The sequence below is a fragment of the Branchiostoma floridae genome, chromosome 2 (genome assembly GCF_000003815.2).
Source record: "Branchiostoma floridae strain S238N-H82 chromosome 2, Bfl_VNyyK, whole genome shotgun sequence".
NCBI lineage: Eukaryota > Metazoa > Chordata > Leptocardii > Amphioxiformes > Branchiostomatidae > Branchiostoma > Branchiostoma floridae.
Window position 1 is genome coordinate 14,656,293 of NC_049980.1, and position 24,586 is coordinate 14,680,878.

At 40.8% G+C, this 24,586-nt stretch overlaps 1 protein-coding gene across 1 annotated transcript in view; it reads left to right on the forward strand.

Annotated features, from left to right (window-relative positions):
* Window positions 1-24,586, forward strand: part of LOC118408193 (laminin subunit alpha-2-like) — a gene marked incomplete in the record, with an annotated part of 72,598 nt that overhangs the window by 18,614 nt on the left and 29,398 nt on the right. The window contains 25 exon segments of the mRNA XM_035808830.1: window positions 4,399-4,679; window positions 10,607-10,849; window positions 11,125-11,184; window positions 11,477-11,596; window positions 12,489-12,578; window positions 12,864-12,981; window positions 13,194-13,312; window positions 13,833-13,923; window positions 14,245-14,327; window positions 14,504-14,659; window positions 14,975-15,115; window positions 15,458-15,622; window positions 16,003-16,116; window positions 16,482-16,790; window positions 17,342-17,568; window positions 17,928-18,153; window positions 18,645-18,886; window positions 19,184-19,395; window positions 19,707-19,813; window positions 20,218-20,398; window positions 20,986-21,187; window positions 21,471-21,636; window positions 22,119-22,259; window positions 22,532-22,711; window positions 23,002-23,202. Coding sequence (XP_035664723.1) covers window positions 4,399-4,679; window positions 10,607-10,849; window positions 11,125-11,184; window positions 11,477-11,596; window positions 12,489-12,578; window positions 12,864-12,981; window positions 13,194-13,312; window positions 13,833-13,923; window positions 14,245-14,327; window positions 14,504-14,659; window positions 14,975-15,115; window positions 15,458-15,622; window positions 16,003-16,116; window positions 16,482-16,790; window positions 17,342-17,568; window positions 17,928-18,153; window positions 18,645-18,886; window positions 19,184-19,395; window positions 19,707-19,813; window positions 20,218-20,398; window positions 20,986-21,187; window positions 21,471-21,636; window positions 22,119-22,259; window positions 22,532-22,711; window positions 23,002-23,202 — 4,175 coding nt within the window.

A 24,586-nucleotide genomic window follows, 5' to 3' on the forward strand; every position in this document is an offset into this window, starting at 1 on the left:
GAATGATGGTTACTGTTAATAGCTGCGACTATTTTACATATGCTGCCATACTAGGTGGCTTTTATCTGTAACTCACATTTTCTTTCAGTTGCAAATCAGTAAACTGTTTCTTTTGGGGCTAAGTGTTCCTTAGCATGAAAACTAGAAGTGTTCAAAGGAATGGAGGCCCTTCCAGACCAGACTACTTTTTGTTTATTTTGTACTAAAGTGGACATATATATTCCATCATGGTCACTCAGTAGGTAGCCACTCTATACTGCAATGCTACAGTAACTTCACCTTTATTTGGGGGCAATCTATAGGGTATTTAGGTATAGCAAATCGTCAAGCTGCAATTCTTCAAAATTATTGTTATTTCAAAATATTGCAGTTTGCCGACTTGATATCCCTAAGTGCCCAGTTTTTAAAAACAACAGATATAGGATTAGGAACTAGTGTTACCATCTTCAGGGGTTGGTTGCTAAGATCAGGTGTAGGGTCAGTGCAATAAGCTTTATGGGATGAAAGAATCTGGAGATATAAAACGGAACGGAATAGTTATGGGACCTTTTTTCTGGAGGCCATCTAGTATACAAAGATCATAATGCAATTTTGGACTTACAAAGGCAGTGATGTTTCTGAAGCCCAGGTAACACTAGGAGAACTTTCTGAGTACATATTTGTTGCACAACTTTGCTGGGGAGGGCTGCCAAAACAGGAGGTTTTTGTTTGAAGTTCATGCTCTCAAACCTCCCCTCCCCCTCTGTGGTCACTGCATTCTTTTGTACATATCACGTCTCCACTTAAAGGTAAAGCTTCCACTAGAATAGTGTAGTGTTATGCTGCTGTGAAGGACTTTTTCCTGGAAAAGAGTACAGTTTATATTTAGTACTACCATATTTCTGGATACTAGTACAAATGTAGTTCATGCCTGCCCATTGAGGGCCTCTACCAGGTTGAGGAATTTGGAACCTTGCCCTTTCAGGACTGCATAGTTTCAGATGTCACCAGAGCAGGGCCCACAAATAAATCTTCACACACTGTAACAAAGCTCCTCTTCTGCTGGCAGCTAAGTAAATACCGTACAGCTAATTGTATTTCTCCAACAAAATGGTAATATTGTTCATTCGGAAAGAGGGATAAGGTAAGAGAAAGAGCAGAGGAAGGATTCGGTGTTTGTCCTAGCATTCCTTCAATGATTTCCACTTCAGTGGCTATTGATACCACTCATCTCCATAGTTTTCTTATATTCTAATAACAAAGTTCTGATCAAGCTTTATTTTTCTCAGAATTGTTGCTTTTAGAGTTTGTGTTTTGGCACCAGTGTTGGGAAGTATTTGATAATATGAATACCTTGGTTTATGATCAAAACCTTACAGCATTTCATCCAAATTATGCACAGAAAGTCAACATGGTAAATTACAAATACTTACAATGTACAAAAAGGATTTGATGCAAAGAAAGACATTGTTATCATGATATGCTTTATATTTGGATAATTTTGCACAAGTGCCTTGAAGACACCATGTTTTCTAAACTGCTACATTATATTAGTACATATATGTAATGTTGTGGACAATAATCTACACAGAAATGAATTTTGAAAGAAATGAAATAGAAACTAAATATGGCAAAGTTCCTATAGTAATATTAGTATATGATATAAATGTCAGTTGCCAACAATGAACAAATTGCCCTCTGATCTTATACTGCTGCCAAACTGCGTATGGTAAAATTTTGATACCTTGGGTAAAAAATCAATGCAAGGCCATGGTAGTTCAACATGTAACTCACTAACTGTGATGTAGTTTTGTTCCCTCACTACATGTGTTGAGAGATGAATAATAACTAGAATGATTATAATGCAGGGTTCGAAATATTTTTTCTGCATACCTGCACTGGTGCAGGTAACATCGAAAATTACCTGCACCAGTCAAATTTTACCTGCACCACTCTTAACTTAGGAAGTATGGATCATACTAAAATTGTTCAGGAATCATTGCTATTTTTGTCTTTCGCCGCGCTTCCGCGGCGAAAGGCAATCAGACCGATATTAGATTTCTGTCCGTCTGTCCGTCCGTCCGTCCGTCCGGGTCGACCATGCCATACCGTGCTAGCGAGATATTCTACCCTGTAGATTCGACGGTATGTAACGTTATGACATACGTATCGGCCTACCATGAATGTGCTGCTTGGTTTGCGGTCCATGCCATATCGTGCTAGCGAGATATTCTACCCTGCAGATTCGACGGTATGTAACGTTATGACATACGTATCGGCCTACCATGAATGTGCTGCTTGGTTTCTGTATGGCTTATAAGCAGGAATTTGCAGAGACGGATGTGAACGGTGAGGATTTCTTCGTAAGATTGTATACAATTTATAAACTAACATGTTCGCTGTTTGGTTATAATAAAACAGACATTGTAGAGAACAGTTTGACATGTCATTTACTTTGTTTTATGGAAAATCACCGCTACAAAATCTAGAATTGTGTAAGATGCGTGCGCCGCATCTGACATGGTGTGGGAGGGGGGCGTATTCGGAAATTTCTTACTCTAAGAAATTTCAGGCTATTTTCGTGTAACAAACTTCTTTCAGCAAAATAGTAGCCCTCGGATGCGTTGAAAATAGAATTACCCACATTTAATTTATAATTTCGAAAGGGAAGATTCTGACCGAGCTCGACGGAGTGAGTCTGACGCGTGACGTCACGACTCCGTCAAGTAAAAGCATAATTGCGTTACTAAAAGAAACGAAACGTTCCATTAAACATACCACGGACCTGTTTTAGTTTAAAATATCTACCTTTCACATGATCTTGCCATTAAAAAAAATATTTCCATTACTGTATATGCCATGTTAATATTTTATGTTCAGTTGTTTATGGTGACAATACTTTGTTTGTTCTTGCAGAAATTCAGGACACATCTACTGATAAATTTGATTACTACAGTGCACTTTCATAAAACCCTGTTGTACTGTAACAGAGCCGTTCTTAACAGCGAAACAATCCGAATAAAGTTAACATCATTCATGCAGTTGTGTTATTATACAGTTCAAGTAAAATATACTCTGTGAGAACCACTACCTTACTAAACAGTTATATAACCTAGCACTTGACCAAACTGTGCCAGAGCTGCCAACGTTGCAGACTTGGCACCCACGCTTGACCAAACTATGCCAAACAATTTTACCTACACAATATAAGTAAGCGAAAGACTAGCTTTTTTCAGAAGCTCTTGTTTCTTGTATACTTTATAGGTGGTAACAGTCAATGCAGCTAATAACAATCCATATGCACCTAACGTTACATTATAGAAAATCTTGACTTCTTTTTCTGGAACAGTGGAAGACAAGGGATACTTTTTTTTCCCGTAATGTTTGGGTTCTATGAATGATGTAAAGAGGAAAGTTGTTTTCTCTTTGTCTATAAAGATGATGAATATACGTGTAATTATTTGCCTTTGTTAGAGATGATAAAGTGGCTCTCCCCTGTACCTATTGTCAAGAACAAAGAAGTATCAAACTAGCTGTGTATCCCAGTCTGTTATGTACCTCATTAGTCAGTATCTCCAGAGGCATCAGCATGGACTAAATAGGCTACAATTACACGCCTCATCTGTCCTATTGTTGATGGTAACAGAGATGATATCTTGGGCTTTGCATTTTGTCTCTAGAGATGTTTGTGCCCATGGGGGCAAACCTGTAATATTAGTTGAACAGGCAGGAACTATTCTTCACTGTCAGTGGGTTACAACTTATTTGAAGATAAGTACACACCATTAGGACCACCCATGAAGATAGTACGTTGTAGTTGTTCTCCAAGCAGAGGTTCGCTTGCAGGGATAGTAGTGGTTGGGATCTTTATCCACTCTCTCTCCTCACCTCTTCCTCACAAATGGATGGATCAAGCCTTTTAAGTGTAATCACTCTACCACATTACAGCTGATTTGTAACAAGGTGCGAAGTCTGTGGTGGGAGTTTTTTTAGTTTTTACCTGCACGGCTGTGCAGCACGGGAGTTTCTGATATGACAATGGCCGGCCAATGTGTGTAAAGAAATTGCATGTCTGTTTTCTGCTATTTTGTATTTCCCAGCCACCCACCTGCCCAATTATTATTGCCTCATTTTTTATGTAGAATTACTTTTGGTTTGGGAATAGCACAGATTGTGAATGTCATGGAGGGTGAAAACTGGAAATTCATTGTGACTGTCTGATGTTCTGATTAGGAAATATTACCAGGCCTGGATTTGCTAGTTATGATTTCTGGAATTGCTTCATTTAGATGAGTAAGTAATGACTAGAGGTAATATATACTGTTATCCTAAAGGAAACAGAGAAGAAGTGGTTCCATGTAGATAAGATATCCTTTTATAGCAAGCATCATACATAACAATATATTTTGCAACTTCCAGGTCTCTTCCCTCTGATTTTCAACCTTGCTACGAACGCGAAGATTACGTCCAATGCAACATGCGGACTGAACGGACCCGAGAACTACTGCAAACTGGTGGAACACGTGCCGGGGGAACCCTTCCCACAGGACCCACAGTGCAGCGTCTGCAATGACAATGACCCGTACTTACGACATCCCATAGAGAATGCCATCGACGGGACCAACAGTTGGTGGCAGAGTCCAACCATCTCTCAGGGACGACAGTACAACTGGGTTACTATAACACTGGACTTGGGGCAGGTCAGTATTGTTGCGTAATGATAACAAGGTTTTTTTTACTGCTTCTGACAGAGACGACTGACCAACTAACCCAGGTATTCTTCGAGGAATTGATATTGGTCACTTTGTGATAAATAATCTGGACAGTTTGCAAAATGAGGAAAACAAAAAGCAGGCTTGACTTTTAAAATCTGCTTTTGCATTGTTTCAGTTTTGTGTGCATGGGGTTGGGGTTAGTGATGTAGCAATGCCTTTTGTATTTCTATGCTGTTTTTTTAGCATAGCACATTGTTATTATCATTATGCTGTTGATAATGATATTTCATGTTCTGTATGGGATGGACTGCAGGAGAGATTTGTTTGTTGGTCAATTTTATTATTAATTTTAACTGCCACTATTGTGCATATACATATATTTAGCTCTGGGCATCAGCAGTTGAATGAAATAGTGAGCGTCCATTAATTGTTGCCCTACCAAGTGAAATCCAGGTCAGAAATTCAGACAGCACATAAAAGACTTGTTTGTTGATCTCTGAACTGACCCTTTTACACCTACAGCACTGCTGTGACCATCCATGACAATCATTTTACCTTAATTCCTCCCTATCAGAGAAAGACACACACACCAACAGCTCATTTTAGTCCCATCAACCCTCCTTGTTTTTGCTACAGAATATCCAAAAAGTTACTGCTCAAAAGAAATATCACATATTACAGTAGACAGAATCTGACATGGGTAGTAGTACTGAGGCAGAGGGTACCACCATATATGGAGAAGGGCAAGGAAACCTGAACCTTGCTGTGGTATTTAGACAGACATGGCCCAGCTAGAATGCAAGGCAGCTGAAACTAAAATGGAGCTATCCAAGTAGAGAAGGGATGTTTTGTGTAGCTTCATAAAAACAACATAGGTGTGTACATGTATTTTGTGGATTTAGATCTACAAGGATTAAACAAACATACTCTTTGTTGAACACCCACTTTTTATGGGTGTGATGAAAATGAGTTGAGAATATCAAGCCTGTGATCTTATGGTGGCTGGTTCCAGTCTGGGAAAGAACAGCTGGGATTTGTGTGGGAGGTGCTAACTCTAGACATTACATACTACTATTTTATCCTCACATAATGATAAACCATTCCCTTCTCAGTTGAATCTTATGTGACCTTCATCAATGTAAACTGTAGAATATTTCTAGGAGTTTGGTTATGAAATTATCCGTGCAAGCTAGGATATTAACAGACACAGGGAAGAAACAAATGTTTTCATAGAGCTTAATGGGGGTGCTCCCTCCACCTGGGTCTGTCTAGACTACAAGGTTGTCTACAACATTCTTGTTGAAGGTTGTTCTAGCAAGGAAGGAAAATAAAGACACTTAGGCCCACTTTACATTACGCTTTTCGCGTTAGCGGTAAATTTCCCGTTATCGGGACGCCGCTATCGGCACCTCTTTAGACACACCGCCCGGAAATCTGACAGGACACCCTCGGCGCGCGGTGGAATGTAAAATCTTGGTGAAAGTCTACCCGTAAAGATCGCAGTTCCTTTTTGCTGCACATTGTTATATTGAACAAACGTTAATTTTTTGTTTGCGTACAGCTACCAAGTGATTGAAAATTCAAATACGAGACTTGCATGAGAAATACAAGTCCCTGACTACGTTGTTGTTTCGCTGACACTTCCGGTAACTTCAACCACAAAATTTTCGATAAAAAAGCACTTAACTTAAAAACCCTTTCAAAGCGAACTGTTTGATAGAAGATCCCTTTCTTTCAGTGATGACCTGCTAAATTATGGCTACGTACTGAAATAAATGTGAATATACGCATAATTCCTGCAGGTATAATAACTACCTCGTACGTAAAAACTCAAGCTGTCAGCAGTTCATGTGGCGGGAATTTCCCCACCAATGTCATAGCAACGGCCACCACTGTCATAGCAACGGCCAATCGGAGACGCGTAATGGGATTACTTCATACAAAATTTGCAGAGATAGCGGCTTCTGGTTTCGGTACAACGTAACGATGTGTTGCAGGAGAAAATATTCGGAATCGAACTTGTATATTTTTTTACAGGTCTTCCACGAAAATTGTGCAAAAGTAGGTCGTCCAAAAATGTGAGAATGAGACTATTTTTCGCTGACATCCCGCCTGCTTTGAAGGTTGACTGCAGACCCGATTGACGTAAGAGCCTGCGTAGGTGGCCATTACAGAAAAGGCAGGCCGTGAAAACCATTTTTTCTTCGTAGTTCGGGTTGATTTTTGGGTTGACATTCATTCTACTAGTATATAAAAAAGTAACTATCAGGAGACTGTTTTCTTATCACTGTATTCTTACCCAGCGTTATGAACATGATCGCTGCTGGCAATATTTTCCTCCAATGTTTTGCAAATCTGTACCCACCATTTTCGCGCCATATGCTAATAAGCGCGCGCTTTATGCTAAACGTCTAAATCCCGCTAACGCGAGCCCGACGTGTTCTCTTTATACGCAGTTTGGCGCTGAGGGGGACTCCCGCTGAGCCTACGGGCGTACACTTCGGAGTGGACGGGAGAAAATTTGACGATAGCGGGACTACGTTAACGGGAACTCTCTTTACATGGGGCTCCCGCTAACGCAGTCCCGTTATCGCCAGTCCCGCTAACGCAAAAAACGTAATGTAAAGTGGGCCTTAGACAGCAGTGAAGTAAATCAAATGAGTAAAAGTAGTAGCTGGCCGGGGCTCTGACCCTTTACTGGAATATGTAGAATAATGATTTTTTGGGGGAGGTGACTTTCAAATTGCCACCCAAGGTCCCTCTTCTCTTGATATTGAATACTTCCATCCTACTTTAGCCCTTAGCTAATCAGACCAACTAAGCTCAACTCCCTACTAGAACTAGGCCCAACATGCTAACAATATCATGTTAACCATAACCTAACATGCTAACCAATCATGCCACTCCACAAGTATCCCTGACCTAACCCCTTAACCTAACCCTGTCGCCCCCTCCCCCAGAATCTTTGCTAGAGCCCTGATCCCCTCCCACCACACTTGCCACATGCACATATGGATACTATCCTATAAGGAATGTGGAGCAACCAATGGAAAGTTAATGAAACTGGATAAACATGTGATTTTTCCTCCAACAGGCAGAATGTCCACTGGTATATAATGTTGCTATTGAGCATCCCATTTGTAAAAAGTCAACAGTGATAGTCTCAAATGTACATGTATCTTCTGATCTCCTGTTGGGACGTGTCCTGTTGCTGGTATGTCTTTGGTTGCACATGAGGAATGAGACAAGGTCATGATCCAAACATCAAGTTGACAGGAGGATATTTTCACAACAATGTGCCTTCCTCCTTACCATACCTGGATATCTCCTGTCTAATTTGGTGTAAGCAATCCACCTGTTACTGAAAAATTTGGGATAAATAAACATGCCATAATTCCTTTACAGTACTGTCCATTTAACCATGAAATTGTTTTGTATATATTAGTTTTGTGGTTCACTATCCTGTTACTCATTAATTTTTATGCAGTTAAAACTTTTCAAAGCAGGCAAGGTGTGGTTGTACCAATACAACTACTTTTCTCTTGGCTCGTACATTATAGAAAAAGAGGAATCCTTTTTAGACATTTACTCCTTTTCTCTGAACATTTGATGATGCCTGAAGGTTAGAAAGTGACATTTAAGCTACGATCTAGTTCATGTCTCTTTATTTTGGACACATTAACGCACGTGATTGTGACCACCCAAGTATCAGTGAGCCTGTAATTGTCAAGGATGCGCAATGTGCAAACAAGCCAGGCTGCAGAAGGATATGTTTTCTTCTTACACAACTTGGTCAACTGCCTCTGACTTAATCTCCAAGCAGATCCTTTGGTGGCATAATATAGTGTCATAAAGATGTCGAAGGAGGGGCTAATGGACACTACTTGGCCAGCTTCACTCATTGGACAGCTTATGATACTATCTTGTGGCTCTGTAGGATATGCTAGGAGACCTGTGACAGTCAATAGTCTGAGATGTCTCCACCATTTAACTCTTCACCTGCCTACCCCTCAGGTGTATTTGCATGAACTGAAGCAGACTTCATATAGTGCTTACATATTGTATGTCATTAAGATCTACAGCGGGCCCTGACTTTGATCACACTTACAAACTTGAATATTCCTTACCAAGACTTGTGAATCTATACTGTGTTTCTACCAAAGAACCACTGACCAGCATACATTTAGTGGACACTTATGGTGGCAGATGGTTCTTGAGAGACCAAGTCAGAAGAAGCACACAAATTTTAGCCTATATAACAGGAGTGGGAAATTTGTCTTGGCAGGTTCTGAAAGACACCACACAGGCAGAGTAATCTTGAATGCCTGAGCACAGGACCATAACAAATCTGTTGTAGAACCCTGCAGTTTGTTAACCAAAGGACTACAGCAGGCAGTGTGCATGGTATTATGTGTAGTTGACCTAAAAGTTTAAAGTGTCTGGAAGGTCGTAGCTGCTTAGTGTTTTCAGCAATGAGAACACATGAAAAACTAAGACATTTGTTCGCACAGCTGCTTTTAGTCTACATTTAGTACAGTTGTGTACATTGACTTGTTAAGAAGACTTTTATCAAAAACGTGTTAACCCTTTGTCCAAGAATGGCAGGCTAGACTGTACACCAGTCTGGTAAATAGAACTACAGAACAAGAAGATTTCTTCATCATCAGATAAGATATGATCTCTCCAGTATAGGAACAACATACATATAGAGGGTAGATTATGTTACATCAGTTATTAAACCATCCCTGATGTCACTCCTCTTTTGCCATGTTTGCTTCTAGAGACACAAGACAAGTGCACCACTGAGTGATTGTTTTTCAGCAATGCATTTCAGTGAGTTGAGGAGGCAAGCAGCACTAGCAATTGACTAGTACTGATGATATGCCTGACCACTACAAGGTTTGAGTGCTGGAGATAGCATGAAGATAACAAGATATTCTCCCTTATCACATTTCCTTCCTACAGTTTGCATGAGCACCATTAGGAGGTGACCTGCAGCAAGGAAAAGGGGAAACATCTGTGTGTTTTGTCTGAGGCACAGGAAACTGCTGTGTGGGGGAAAAACAGGGGATCTCCTGCATTAATGTTGGGCTGGTGTTTGTCAGTGTGTTGTTTGGTGTCCAAAGTACATGTATTGCACTAAACAGACTGAAAGGTTGGACAGAAAATGAAAAAAGAATGAGTAGATTACCAACAACTTGTGAAGTTGAATTATAGTGAGTCAGCTAAAACTGAATTTTAAAAAGAAATCTTGCTTCACCTAAAGGAATAAGACATGTTGAACTGCATTGAATAATCAATGCAAATCAAACTGAGAACGCCTCTTTTGAAGGAAGATGAAATGCTTTTCTAAGATTTTTGTCTGTCTTACGTCTCTATTCTACAAAAAAGATAAAGATAATGCTTGTTTCCTTTCTGATGTGTTCAACCAACATCCTGAAGAGCCATCTTGACTTTAGGAACATGTATTTAGCCATGTTGTCAATGCTGCTGGTACAGTGTCTTTAGACTCAGTCCATTGGATTGCTATATCGTCATCATTCCTCAATGCCTCTGTCAGTTGGTCTCCAGGTATTTCCACCTCCCACACAGGGTTGACTCTCCTGGCGATGCCTTTAACGTTTAAGTTACAATCAACCTTGTGTGGATGTGGGAGGGTAGGTATTAAATGTAATGCATTATTACAAGAGACACCTACCTTTAAACAGCAGTACTGCAGACAGAACCCTAGTTTCACACTTTGGGGGATTTTTAAAAATCATTAGATTTGATATTCTTTCTAACTTACAGTACAGGTATGTCAATGTTTTGCTCCTGGTGAGTCCTGAAAGTTGTAGCTTTCTTGACTTGTATGTGGTGATGGAGTCAATGAGTTTTTATTGATGCATCCATTGTTTAATCTTCAATCTTAGATCTTCCAAGTGGCTTATGTGATCATCAAGACAGCCATCACTCCACGTCCCGGCAACTGGATTCTGGAGCGATCCTTGGATGGAGTCCGTTTCCGCCCGTGGCAGTACTTTGCCATCTCGGACTCGGAATGTTACCAGAACTACAACATCACCCCCACCATCGGTACGCCCCAGTTCACCCAGGACGATGAAGTCATCTGCACATCCTTCTACTCCAGGTTTCCACCATTTGAGAATGGAGAGGTGATGTCCCTGTCATTGTTTTTAACAGTTGATCATCCTGTAATTACATCCTTTTAACTGGGTTTTTGAGGAAATCGTATGACTAAGGTTGTGTCTGCAAAAGCAGACATATGCTGCAAAAGCAAAAACAACATGCCATATTGTACGCAGTTGATTTTTTGTTTATATCCACTGCGTTGAATGTGCTTTCTACTATCACGTTTTGTTAGTACAATATGAACTGTTACGTCTTTATACTTTTATGTCTTCTCAATGAATATGAATTCTGTGCACAGATTCACGTCTCACTCATCAATGGTCGTCCCAGTGTAGACAACCCATCAGACACCCTCAGGGTAAGGCATTTCTTCGTGTTATTTCAACCATGTACAAATGTGTACTTTTGCTGGAAAGTGGAAGGCAATGAATGTCGATTTTGGTTATCTCTGGCCCCTATACATATGGCTTTAATGTGTCTTACAAATTTTGTATTGCCTTAAATGTATTAATGTTAAAATATTGCCATCAATCCCAACTGAACACTAGTTATCAATGCTGACATTATGTGCTGTATTTCACATATTGTATTCAGACCAGTTAGTGTATAATCAGATATTCATGCAAACACGTGTGCTGGTTTCCACACAGGAGTTCACCTCAGCCCGTTACATCCGCCTGCGCCTCCAGAGGATTCGCACTCTCAATGCTGACCTCATGACCCTGAGTTCACAGCGCCCTGACACCATCGATGCATTCGTCACCAGAAGGGTAAGGCCTACATTGGAAGAAGGAAAACCTGACAAAAGTATTTTTGTGTTACAGTCTAAACTACCCCAGAAGACTGATAACATGATGACAGTTCCTATAGACAGGGTTCTTATGCTTGTGTCAGTAGAAAGATTATTAAAGTTACCATCTAAAAGTGGTCATATCGGCCAGATGATCCTTATGTAGAGGTGGTCACGCAACAGGTTTGACTGTATGTAAATTGTAATTTTGATTCTTTTCCAGAATGTTTGTTGCCTAACATATAACAATCTACTGCAATCTACTGTGGCCATTCAAATGCTGATAAAATATCATATACAATACAAAAACGCTTCCCTTTGTGTCCATGTGAAAGGCTTCAATACCACTTCCAGGGCTCGAAATACTACCTGCATATGCACATTAGTGCAGGTAAAATTGGAGCTGTGCAGGTATTTCTGGTGTCTACCTGCACCTAACCTGCACTGGTCCATGTACTAGTACTGGGTTTTATACATAAATGTCCTATGATGTAGGTGTATGTGGATTGTTGTTAGCTGTATTCACTGTTACCACCTATAAAGTATAAAAGAAAAAATAGCAATGGTTCTACAACAATTTTAGCATGATCCATACTTCCTAAATTCAGACTGGTGCAGGTAAAATTTGTCTGGTGCAGGTAATTTTCAATGTTACCTGCACCAGTGCAGGTATGCAGGAAAAAGTATGTCGAGCCCTGACTTCCCATTGTGTCCATGTGAAAGGTTTTGATACCACCATATATGATATCTTGCTGTATCATTGTTGGTATGTCAAGTTCATGTTTATGTAGGAATCAACACAAATTTAAAGCTTATTTAGCAGACTCAGAGACTGTTTTGTGAAGAAAAGCCATCTCTTGTCATTTCCACAGTACTTCTACTCCATCAAAGATGTCTCTGTTGGAGGACAGTGTATCTGTTTTGGTCACGCCAAAGTCTGCCCACAAGTTCCTGGTGCCCAGGTGAGCATTAGTAAGATGTGAAACGGTGTGTAGTTCACAAGTATTGTATGGTGTCTGTTTCTATATGTGTCCAGGGAGTCCTGAAAAACAGGCTGAAGCCTGAGCGATGTAACTCAAATAAAAAGTAAAAGTAAAACAAATAAAATGAAATGAAATGGAACACCTTTCATAACTCTATCATTTTTTACATTTTACATATTAAGTAATATTAGTCTTTGTGTTTGAGTGTAGGTTGTCTTTAGATATGGTAGAACTTTAACGCATTGCACCTCCTGAATGTTGTAGACTCTGAGGTGCCAGTGTGAACACAACACCTGTGGTGAGAGCTGTGAGCGCTGCTGTCCACTCTTCAACCAGAAACCATGGCAACCTGGAACAGCTGAGAGCAGTAATGAGTGCGAAGGTGAGATAACTTTTGTACATACAACAATCTCAACAAGAATATATCAAACGCAGTGGTTTAAAATTTCCTCATTTGCAGCAACATGTCATACATGTAGTGGAATAATGCATGTCATAAACAGCTACTACTACTTCTATGCTAATGTTTGCAGTGTTGGCCTGTAGGTCATGTTATTTTTGAGTGACTGTAATGTTGGCCCTGTGTTCCTACAGCCTGCCAGTGCTTTGGCCATGCTGACGAGTGTGTGTATGACCAGGGTGTGGCTGACCGCAGGGAGAGTGTGAACATCCTTGGCATCTATGAAGGCGGTGGTGTCTGCCAGAATTGCAGGGTAGGGGGCTCTTCTTCTCAACTCATAATCAGTGCTATGTTTGGGAACAAACAAGGTTGAATGTACTGTGGTCTTGAATGATGACAAAAACTTGAACAAACAGTTAATGGAATGTTTATATATATACTTTGGGTATATTAATTATTGTGCGGGGAACCTATGCTCTTAGAAGTATCTCAATCCGAAGGTGGTGCTGATTTCAATGCCCATACAATAATTTCATCTTTTTCCAGTGCCTCATTGAGAAATGATTGACACGTGTCAATATTCTATAATTATTGGCAAGATAATTGGGTTGTATCCATTTTCTGTGTTCATTCTTTATCATCCTGCATTAAATTTCTTCTCCATTGCATAATACAGCTGAACTATTAGGATACCAAATGGTTTGTTAACTGCTACCTAACTGTGTAACTCTGGATTTGGGAAATGTCTGTATCTTAGGCAAGTTAAATTTTGTTTGCCTGAAAGTACATGGGCACTGCTCAAAATGTCAACTTTCTGTTGTTCCTTGTTACAGGCCAACACCATGGGTAACAACTGTGAACAGTGCATTGATGGGTTCTACCGACCTGCAGGCATACCGAGGGATGATCCCAACCCATGTAGAGGTCAGTCTCTGGCATCAACTTTGTGTGACTCAGTAGTTGTGCTTGAAAGATAAGAGATAAGACTGTCTAAATCCTTGTACTGCATAACAAAGTGTTTAACTGCTGTTATCATGAGGTATACTTATAACAACATCTATGACAAAATGTGTATCACTGAAAACATTCCCCAGAAAGTAACAACGCTGACATAAGTGTGACCAACACAGTGCCTTTAGTTTTGCTTGCCTTAAACTTTAGGGGCAATGTATCCAAATGTTCAGGCTACTCATGAGGAGTACTTTGTGACCAAGACCTTACACATGTGCTGCTTGTCTCTTACAGAATGCCAGTGTAACCCTATTGGTGAAGATCCCAGCCGAAGGGGCCAGTGTGTGAAGGATGACACCAGGATCGCTGAGGGTTTGGTAAGATAAAAGAACATTTAGAAGTGGTTGATGTGGAACAAAAGATGTTCTTTAAGGTTAGGTTTGAAAGTTATCATTATGATTGTACATACAAAGTAATAATGATTTTACCAAAGTAGAAGAAAATGAGTACAGCCAATGTTGTTCTGATGGCATGTTTTTTTTTTGTACTTTAGGAGCCAGGCCAGTGTTACTGTAGACCTGGCTTTGGCGGACCAAGATGCGACCGCTGTGCCCGAGGTTACACGGGTTATCCCAACTGTGAACCATGTGACTGTAGTGTCGCTGGCAGTGTGAATGAAGATGTCTGTGTTGGCCCATGCATCTGCAAGGTCAGTCCTCTTTGCCAAGACAAATTTCCTTGCACAGTTTTCTCTGTTGTACAAACACACAATTCACAGCCATTGATTAAGTTGGAGAATAGCCTAGTCAAGGAGACATTTTCATTGCTTATCTGTATGCTGTTTTTATGTATTAACCATAACCTAACGTGGTAACGTTTTTGATATAGAAATAAGTATGTTGTCAAATAGCTGAAGAGTGCCAGGGACATCAGATGAAAAAGCCATCATCAAGTCAGCATGACAGTAGTTATGACAAGTGCTCTTGAAGGTGATGTTGTTTCAAATGTTAATACTGTTTTTTAGGACAATGTTGAGGGTCAGTTCTGTGATCGCTGCAAAGCTGGCTTCTACAACCTACAAGAGAACAACCCATACGGCTGCCAGCCATGCTTCTGCTTCGATGTCACCAACCAGTGTCAGAGTGTGCCATGGTACAGGGAACAGGTACGGCAAGTTGAATTTTTTTAAAGGACTGTATAGTGTTGATAGGAAGTTTTTCTAAGAGTTATTCGTTACAACTCAGCATTAACACTGGAAACATATTAGAAGACAGTAAAATTTCCTTACTTTGCACTTGTAACTAGATCTCTTTGATGTAAGCCTGCTGTATATTAATATATTTTAACAGTGTACAGGAACAAAGGTGCATTGTATATAAATTACAGGAATGTTGCTATCTCCTTTATTTTGTGTTGACAGACATTCACATTCATGTGCAAGCTTTAGCCAGGGCTCATTTTTCAGATTAGAATACAGCAGCTCACTAACTATTCCACCTTCTACTAGATCACCACCATGCAGGGATGGACAGTCAGGGCACCCCAGGGGGACAGGTTTGTGTACCCCAGGGATGATGGCTTCAACCGCATCACTGTGCCACACTTTGAAGCTGCCAGGGACCTTGGGAGTCTGTACTACTGGAGTGCTCCTAGGGAATACCTCGGCAACCAGGTTAGAAACCCATCCTATCCTTTCACACAGTGATCAAAAGGATACCAACCCTATTGCTGACCAAAATGTCTTGTCGATCAAGCTTTTTTTCCTGCTGTGTGACACCAACAAAGTTAATTATGGGCCAAAGCAGTAGGAGTTAAGAAATTCTCCAGCAGAGTTAGATAGCGTGCTGACTTGCATATAAAAAATTATATTCCTGTAAACTAATGGAAAAAGATACCAACAGGCAGTCAGTTAAGCCTGGTCCTGAAATAACGTATGTGTATGTAAGTAAAGGCTGGTGCTTGAGTACAGCTAAGGGGTGTCAGTTTGAACGTCGGGTATATGTCACATCTGAAAAACAACCTAGGCCATGCTGACACATGTTTATTTCCCAGTTGGAGTCATATGGCGGAGTTCTACGGTATACAGTGTCGTACAGGACATCTGACCGAGGTGATAGCGGGGACCCCTCAGCAAGACCCACCGTGGATATTGATGTTATCATGGAGGTAAGTATTCAAAGACTGTAAACTCATTGCGTAGACAACTTTAAATTTTTTGGGATAACTTGACATACCTCCTACTGACATAGCAGAATTAAATCCAATTTTGGTGTTTTAGTTTCCAAAGTTGTGAGGTTTCCTTCCAGACATTGCTTTCATTTCCCTTTATGTTTGCTGAATGTTTGTGTTTTCCTTCTGTTCACTGTCTCCTTTCACACCATATATTCTCGTTACATTTCCTCCTATGTGTTTGTAAATCTGCCACACTTTCTAGTTAGCTGCTAATGTTTGTGTCTGCTCTTTCCTACTTTCCATCTATCCATTCTTCCATCTGTGTGTATTCCTACCTTCCCCACTATCAATGGTACTAGGGAGGGGGTAGGAGGATAATCTACAAGACAACAGAGGCACAGCCTCGGAGGTATGACCAAATCCATTCCAGTTACATGGCGCCGACTGAAGGTCAGTGGCGCCCGATCGTCCGCCGCTGGGGCTGGCCTCTGTCTCGCAGAACCCGCTCCACATACCTCTCTTCTGAGGATGAGTTCTTCTTCAACCTGCTGAACCAAAACACTAGGAGAAACCAGAACTCAAGACGAAACCAGAACTCAAGGCGAAACCAGAACTCAAGGCAAAGCCAGAACATAAGAGGAAACCAGAACTTAAGAACAAGAATAACGGTCTTCCTCCTTTACTGTCTTTCCATTCTCTTGTTTCTTCTGCATTTCTTATCTGTCACATTTGTGTCTGCATCTTGCGTAGACTTGTAACTGCTTACTTGGCTTGTGCAAACAAGACTGCATAGGAGGGTTCATCATTAGTATGTTTTTGTACATTATGCATACTTTTGCCACTGTAGTTGAAATGGATGAATTTCTTTGTCATTGCAAGTATTTTGCCAATTATTTTGGGTTGCTTTTGAAATATGTATCATGATCTGTATATTTACATGTACAAAAGTTGTGTTGGCATTGGTATTGGTTCAGCAAATTGAACCACTTTTGTTGAAGAAAATCTTTCTATTTTGATTTCGTAAATAGTTTCATCAGATAGGTAGATCAATTCAACAGTTACGCAATGGTCGTCGACAGATGGTCGTCAAAACGTTTATGGAAGAATTATAAGAAGGTTGTGTAACAAGAAGACTTTGTTGAAGTTTTTATTCTGATGTTTTTATTGTCACAACATCTCATAAACCATGCCTTTAATCAACTGACCCATATTCCCATAGGGTAATGGGAGGAGCATCACATACACAGAGAACAGACAGGTGGGCCCAAGTGTGGAGGAGACTGTCACTGTCTACCTCATCCCTAGTGGATGGAGGGAGTATGCGGACCCCAACTCTGCCTTCAACGTTGGTGCACGAATCTCCCGCACTGAGCTCATGACAGTCCTGGCTGATGTGACCAAGCTGTTGATCAGGGCAACGTACAACACCAACCCTGTGGAATCAAGGTAGAGCTTTACTGTATCAGCTTGGGACTAATCAGCTCCAGTCTGTTTTCAATGTACTGTAAAAGGGGAAATGTTCTGAATAATTTCCAACATGTAATTTTTTCGCACCCTAGATGTTATGTATTTCTGCAGACATTTTACAGCAGACATTTTAAATATCTGTCACTTTAAGACTACAAAAAATTTATTTTCTTCTGTTTCTAGTTTCGAATTCTTTCTTGGAATTTTTAAATTTTTGTCCGCCCCAACAAGCAAATTTCTGTCCTGGAACGGAGGTTTGTAATAATCAATGTATCAGCAGTATTGTACATTAGGACTAGTCCAAGCATTGACATGAGGTGAATGTTTGTTTCCCACAGCTTGAGTTCCGTAAGCATGGAGTCGGCCTCTTCAGAAGCTGTGGGCCCCACTTTGGCATCTGATGTGGAACAATGTCAGTGCCCAATTGGTTACACTGGCCTGTCCTGTGAAGGGTGCATTAAGGGCTTCCGACGTGTGAACGGGCAGCTGTACGGAGGGCAGTGTGAACCCTGTCAGTGTAACGGCCATGCTGAAGAGTGTGATGATGTGACAGGAACATGTTTGGTAAGATTAGCAAGTAGTTAGTCACTGGTAACAGTACTAGATGTCAAAACTAAAGCTGTACATTAATATGAACTAGAATGTAATCTTTGCTAACATAGACAATGTGCTTTTATGTATAAACTTGTGTAGCAGTCTGTCCTAATAATTATGTATGCATTGTCTTTAGTTCCAATAGACCGTTATATGAACCAGTCAATGACTTAATAACTTCTCTGCAATTTAAAAGAATTAGACCTTAATATTAGCTTTGTAGATCTAGTTTTTTTTTTTTCAAAAATATAAAACACTAACACCACTAACACTTCTTGACATTACTGATTTGGTAATACATGTATAGAGATAACAACCTGCTGAACTCGATGCTGGCACCCTCAGGACAACTACATCTAACAGCAACTAATGTGCAGAACCAGGTGATGCTAGGTGCTCACTGCTAGGGTGTGGTGTGAACTAAACTTCTCTCTGACTTCTCTTGTGGATACGCAATGCAGTCGTATCTGTCAAATTCTGCCCTTGTGCAGAGCTGTCTGCACAACACAGCCGGACGAAACTGCGAGGTCTGCGCTCCCGGTTACTATGGAGACGCAACCCGAGGAACGCCCGACGACTGCTCCCGTTGTGCCTGCCCCCTGGTGGAGTCCTCCAACAACTTCAGCCCCACCTGCGTGGCTATGGATGGGGGAGTCTTCTGTGACCGCTGCCCACCCGGACATGAAGGTTTCCAATGCGAAAAGTAACTGTCAACTTTGACTCCATTATATTAGAATTGCAACAAAAGCAATATGATGGGTAACTAACTGATATTGTGAACACGTACATATTCAGTCCCCTTTCGTTTAATCTTTCTTACGCTGTAGCCTATCTCTAATGCAAATTTGGTGCTATGTGAATTAATTGTGAAAGAACACATGCAGGACTGTTATGTGAAGTGTATTGTCAGCTAACTTACTGTCAGTATTTCCTTTATGAATTTCCAATTATTATTTTTTTTTTATTATTGACTTAATGTTCCATTGTTTACCATTACCAGGTGTGCTGACGGCTATTTTGGCAACCCCCTTGAGGTGGGGAACCTTTGCAAACAGTGTACCTGTAATGGCAACATTGACCCCACCGATGAAGGCAACTGCAACACTATCACTGGCGAGTGTCTGAAGTGCATAGGGAACACTGCAGGCGATGAATGTGAACGTTGTGCTGATGGCTACTTTGGAGATGCCATCAATGCCAAGAACTGTCAGCGTAAGGAATTTAACCTTCCTGATTTCCTCTGCTGTACACTTGTTTATGTTGAAAATATACCTCTGGCAGTCAATCACACTGGAGAGATTAAACAATGTATTGTGTGCTTTGATAAGTTATCCTTTTCCAGTTTTAAAACACAACATCAAGACATTTTGATGTTATAGTACAGAAGAGAACCAACTGACTTTTGCCTTATGGACGTGAAAGATTAACTTTTGCTGAATTGCAACTTTTCATTAACACCTGTGGATTGGTAGTGTGGTTTGTAGAAGACTGAAATTCTGTTGCTCTACATTTTGCTGCTGTAGGATGCCTTTGCCACCCACGTGGGTCCTACCAGGAAGACTGTGACCTGAACACCGGGCAGTGCCGCTGCAGACCCAATGTGATTGGCCGGGACTGTGATCAGTGTGCCGTGAGTTCCAGTCTAGCCTATTGTCGTAGTCACAATAAAGCTAACAGTATATAATTTCTGGAGCAAATCTCCAACACAAAATTCTCAAATATCCAACTCCAGTCTTAAATGACAACGAATCAGCAATTATCTGCTTCTGTGACGTCACATTTAATTATAAGCAGGTAGAACATGTGTGTTCAAGCTATAAAAGCGTGCCTTACAGCAAATTTGACAGCATAGAAAATGCACAGACATGCGATCATTGCCTTCCTGTGGTCCAATATGGGGCATCACAACGACAGTTTATTTTACTATTTCCAAATTGATATAAGACCCAAAAAGACTATTGTACCTGGTCAGAATATGGTTCAACAATCATTTTATGATTTTTTAATTGCTACATGACTTCTATGTCCCAACAGGTAGGGTTCTTTGGTATAAACTCTGGGGAAGGCTGTCAGGCCTGTAACTGTGACAGTACAGGCTCCCTGTCCACCCAGTGTGATGAGGACGGACAGTGTCGCTGCAAACCTGGTGTTGGAGGACAGCAGTGTGACCGCTGTGATGTCGGCTTCTACGGCTTCTCTGAGGATGGATGCAAGGGTAAGAAAGTCCTCATGGGCAAGGAAGGTCTTAATTTGATATCACAGCAGTCTTCCGAACTTTCATTTTTTAATTGTTTTAGTAAAAAATTTTTTAGTAGTCAGTTTCAGTAAATGTCGCACATCTCAGTTCTTCAGTGACAAGGGTCCTTGGAAGTACCAGGTTTTTGGAGTAACGTTTTTTTAGTGGCTGTCCTGTTCCCATGCCAGGTACTCAGGATTGAGTGGGTAGCTGCATGGTAGGTCGATGTTCGTATAACGTTTGACGGTCTTTGACCCCTCTAGGCTTTTTTTGTTGTCATCAAGTATTTGCTTATAGGTATTGCTCCAAGGTCAAAAACAGGGAATGGCCCCAAATGGACTTTCGACGTATGTCAGGTTATCTATTACTGTGAGATATATAGTTACTGTACTACAATTTGCTTATAAATCAGATAAGGTATCTGCTTCTCTCTCATTTGTGACTATTTCAGGGAAGTGTTTTTCGTCTCTGTAGAAACAATAAATTTTAGGTAGGGCAAGAAACTTGGATGTCCCCCTAAAAAGTATTATATTTTGTACATAACACTTTGTTGTGTTATATTCCAGCCTGTGACTGCTCCCGTACTGGCGGCTTCTGTGATGACCAAACCGGAGACTGCATCTGCCCGCCGAACACAGTAGGCATCCGTTGTGAGAGCTGCAAACCTGAGACATTTGGTTGGGATGGGCTGAACGGCTGCACTCCCTGTGACTGTGATCCTGTGGGATCTGAAGGAAATGACTGTGATCTGACCACTGGACAGTGCAAGTGAGTTGATAAGATTGGCATTTTTAGACCTCAACTGGCAATTGTCAATGTGTCTAAACTTGATTGACACAAAGAAAGCAGTGTAACATTTGAGAGCTGTTACCCAAGATGACATATAACAATAAACCTCAATTGACAATGAATGAGTATGATAGAAATTTTGCTAGTGAATTCCGTATTGATTCCCTTCACCTGTAACGGGGAAACAAACCTCCGAATGGATTTCTTCATCCCATACTCCTTTGGAAATGAAATAAGCAACTGTTTCTGCCTGATATTTTAGGTGCCTTAATGACTTCAGTGGGAGGCAGTGCAACATGTGCCAGTTTGGTTACTTTGACTTCCCTACCTGTCGGGAGTGCACCTGTAACCAGGCAGGGACTGACCCAAACACCTGCAATGCCAACGATGTCTGTGCTTGTGCTGACAATGGGACATGCTCATGCAAGGTAGGACTCTCCTGTCCAGGCAGGAAGTGAGTGGGAAGATTAAGGCCAGACTGGCAGGAATGACATGAAGTTCCAATAGAAGAGTCTACTAATTTCCTCACTAATTTACAGGGAGATATTACTTTTGGTCTGCATATTTTGCAATTTAGGATAGGTGTCAGTGAGCCCTTAATGCATTGACAGCATTGACTCTTCTGGATGCAAGGATTAATGTCTGCAAACAAGAGCAGCCAAACACAAGTGCTTGATTTTCACAGTTTAGACTGATTCTATTGCCCTGCCTGCATCCATCAAAATTCAGGAATGCATAGTAAAATGGGTACAAATGCAAAAGTTTGTTGGGCATGCATTCAGTCTTGGTTGTATTGCTTTATTTGATTGACAACCAGACTGGTCTATTTTGCTCCACCAAAAAAGAGGCAGCGCATCTGAATAGGTAAACTTTACACAATAATACTAACTTATTGAATTATTTCCTACAGCCCAATGTGGAAGGTAAATCCTGCACACTTTGTAAGGAGGGCAGCTTCAACCTTGAGGAGGAGAACCCCAACGGCTGCACCAGCTGTTTCTGCTTCGGCATCACAGACCAGTGTAGGCAGGCCAACCTTGTCACAGAGCAGGTAAGGGATTGAAGTTCATATGCACACAGAGCAAGGTAGTTCCAATGTTGAATGGTATTCTTTATGAGAGTCAATACTATAACAGTTTTAACTGCAACTAGAAGTTGGTAACCAATCAAACTTATATTAAGCCTTTTTCTTCTAGTTTTTTGGAAAATGATTCCTTCTTTATCATTGCCACTTGATTTAGTTTGAAATATTCTAAGATGTAGCCTGCTACCATACCAAAATTGTACATGTATGTGACATCAAAGTGTTGACTTCTTTGACAGGTGACCCCTGATGCAGACAATAACAACTTTTTCCTGAGTAACATCCGGCGCACTCAGCAGACCCAGAGAGGCCTGTCCATCAGGGAAAATGAAGTTGAAGTGGACGCCAGAGCTGCAGCCCAAGAGCTGCCCTTCTCTCCTGTCTACTTCAACCTACCCGACGTCTTCCTTGGCAACAAGGTAAGAAATTCTTTGGTGACATTGTGTTTACTGTGTCTATCTGAACTCTGATTTGCATGTATGCCACTTTAAAATATGAGGACTTTGCCCAACAGGTTTGTCTTGTCAAAATTATAGAAGGGTAGTGTACGTTATCTTTTAGTGTACAAGTTTGATTAATTGTTGTCAATTGAATGACAAAGCAGTTAGCTGATATCCATAGCATATTTGGCCTATGTTAAACTTACAAAACAGTGGTAGTCAACTTGCTCTATAGTGTCCAGAAGGATAATGTATGCTGTCTCCTACAGATCACTTCCTATGGAGGTAAGCTGAGGTACACAGTGGAGTATGAAGAGGACCCAAACACCCCACCCGGCATTGAGAACACCATCAGCCAGCAAGAGGACGGTCCCCAGGTGGTTATCCACGGCATTGACACCGCCATCGTGTTGGACATCCCAGAAGTCATCGCTGCTGTTCCTGCAAGGCACGAGATTGATCTTGTGGAGGTACTTATCGTTAATCTTCTCTTGATAACGTAATAGAAAATATGCAACAGGATAAATCCTCTATCGTCTTCGATATTTTGGATAGCATCTACTACCTTTCATAAGTGGCAGAAGGAGTCGAAACTAAAGATCAGTGTCCCCTGTATATGAATATGAAAAATTATAAGTCAAGTCAAATGTGTTACTCAAGGCATTGAATTCATTCTTGTTGGATGATGGGAATTACATGTGAAGCAGTATTATTTCACTTGTCAGTGTTTCTGTGTTGCGTACATGTTCATGTCTCTACTAAGGCTGACCTCAATAGGTTACTCTCTACCTATTTTTGTCAGCCAACTCTCTTCCTCCCTTTGAATGTACACAGTAGGATGTGATTTCCCTCTTTTCTTGCTCTTTGTCTATCCCCTCATTTCCGTTTGTGTCAATTTCCCTTTCTTTGACTTTCTCTATCTTTTATATCTGAATGGGAGGGAAGCTGAGTGACGTCCTTATAGTTTCTTTCTTTCTTTCTTTCACAAAGTCTAAAGTGTGTGACAGTCGAGAATTTGTACTTTCTCACTCAGAAATCCTCTCTTTGTCTCTTGCTTTCTTCCTATGTGTTCCATTAGTCTTGTTTGTCTTGCCCAGGTTCTATTTCTCATACTAGCCAGACAGACAGTAACCTCTTTACATTTCTCTGTGTCTCTGTACATTCATTGGTCACACCTTGTTAGACCTACTGGAAACTGTCTGAACGCAGTGGACGAAAGGTAAGGGCTAGGTCATGTCCCCTGCCCTGATGATGAGAGCATGTGTAGCTTTGTGAATGGCTTATCAGAATCATGTAGCCTTGCTGTTAATCTCAGCTGACTGTCAGATTATGAAGCTGTCTAATTCTTAAACTTCACTGTACTTCCATCCAGCTTTGTGAAAACAAGGCACCACTTACTGCTGTGGTTTATTTATAGATGGATATTGGAAGTTTGTTTGGGCTTTTGTATCTGAATGCTGGGAATAGAATTTTTTTAACTTTTATGTTGGGTTTTTGTGTTTTGTGAGGGGGATGTACAGGGACATGTGCATGGCTGTATGATGCCATCAATTTGAATTTGCTTTGCTGCTTGCAAATGATGATTTGATTTCAACATGTAGACATAAGTGAGGTTGAAGTGGACTGGCATCTTTGATATTGTAACCCTAAATCTTTGATATTGTAACCCTAAATCTTTGATATTGTAACCCTAAATCTTTGATATTGTGGCCCTAAAGGATTTTCAAGGTGCTTTTATATTTGATCAACAATGTAGAGAGCATTTAACCCTCACTGACATTTTCAACAGTAGTTTCCATTTTACTAAAAGAAAAAGTTTTTCTCTCCCAGTTAAATGCAGCTGTACCAGTCCGT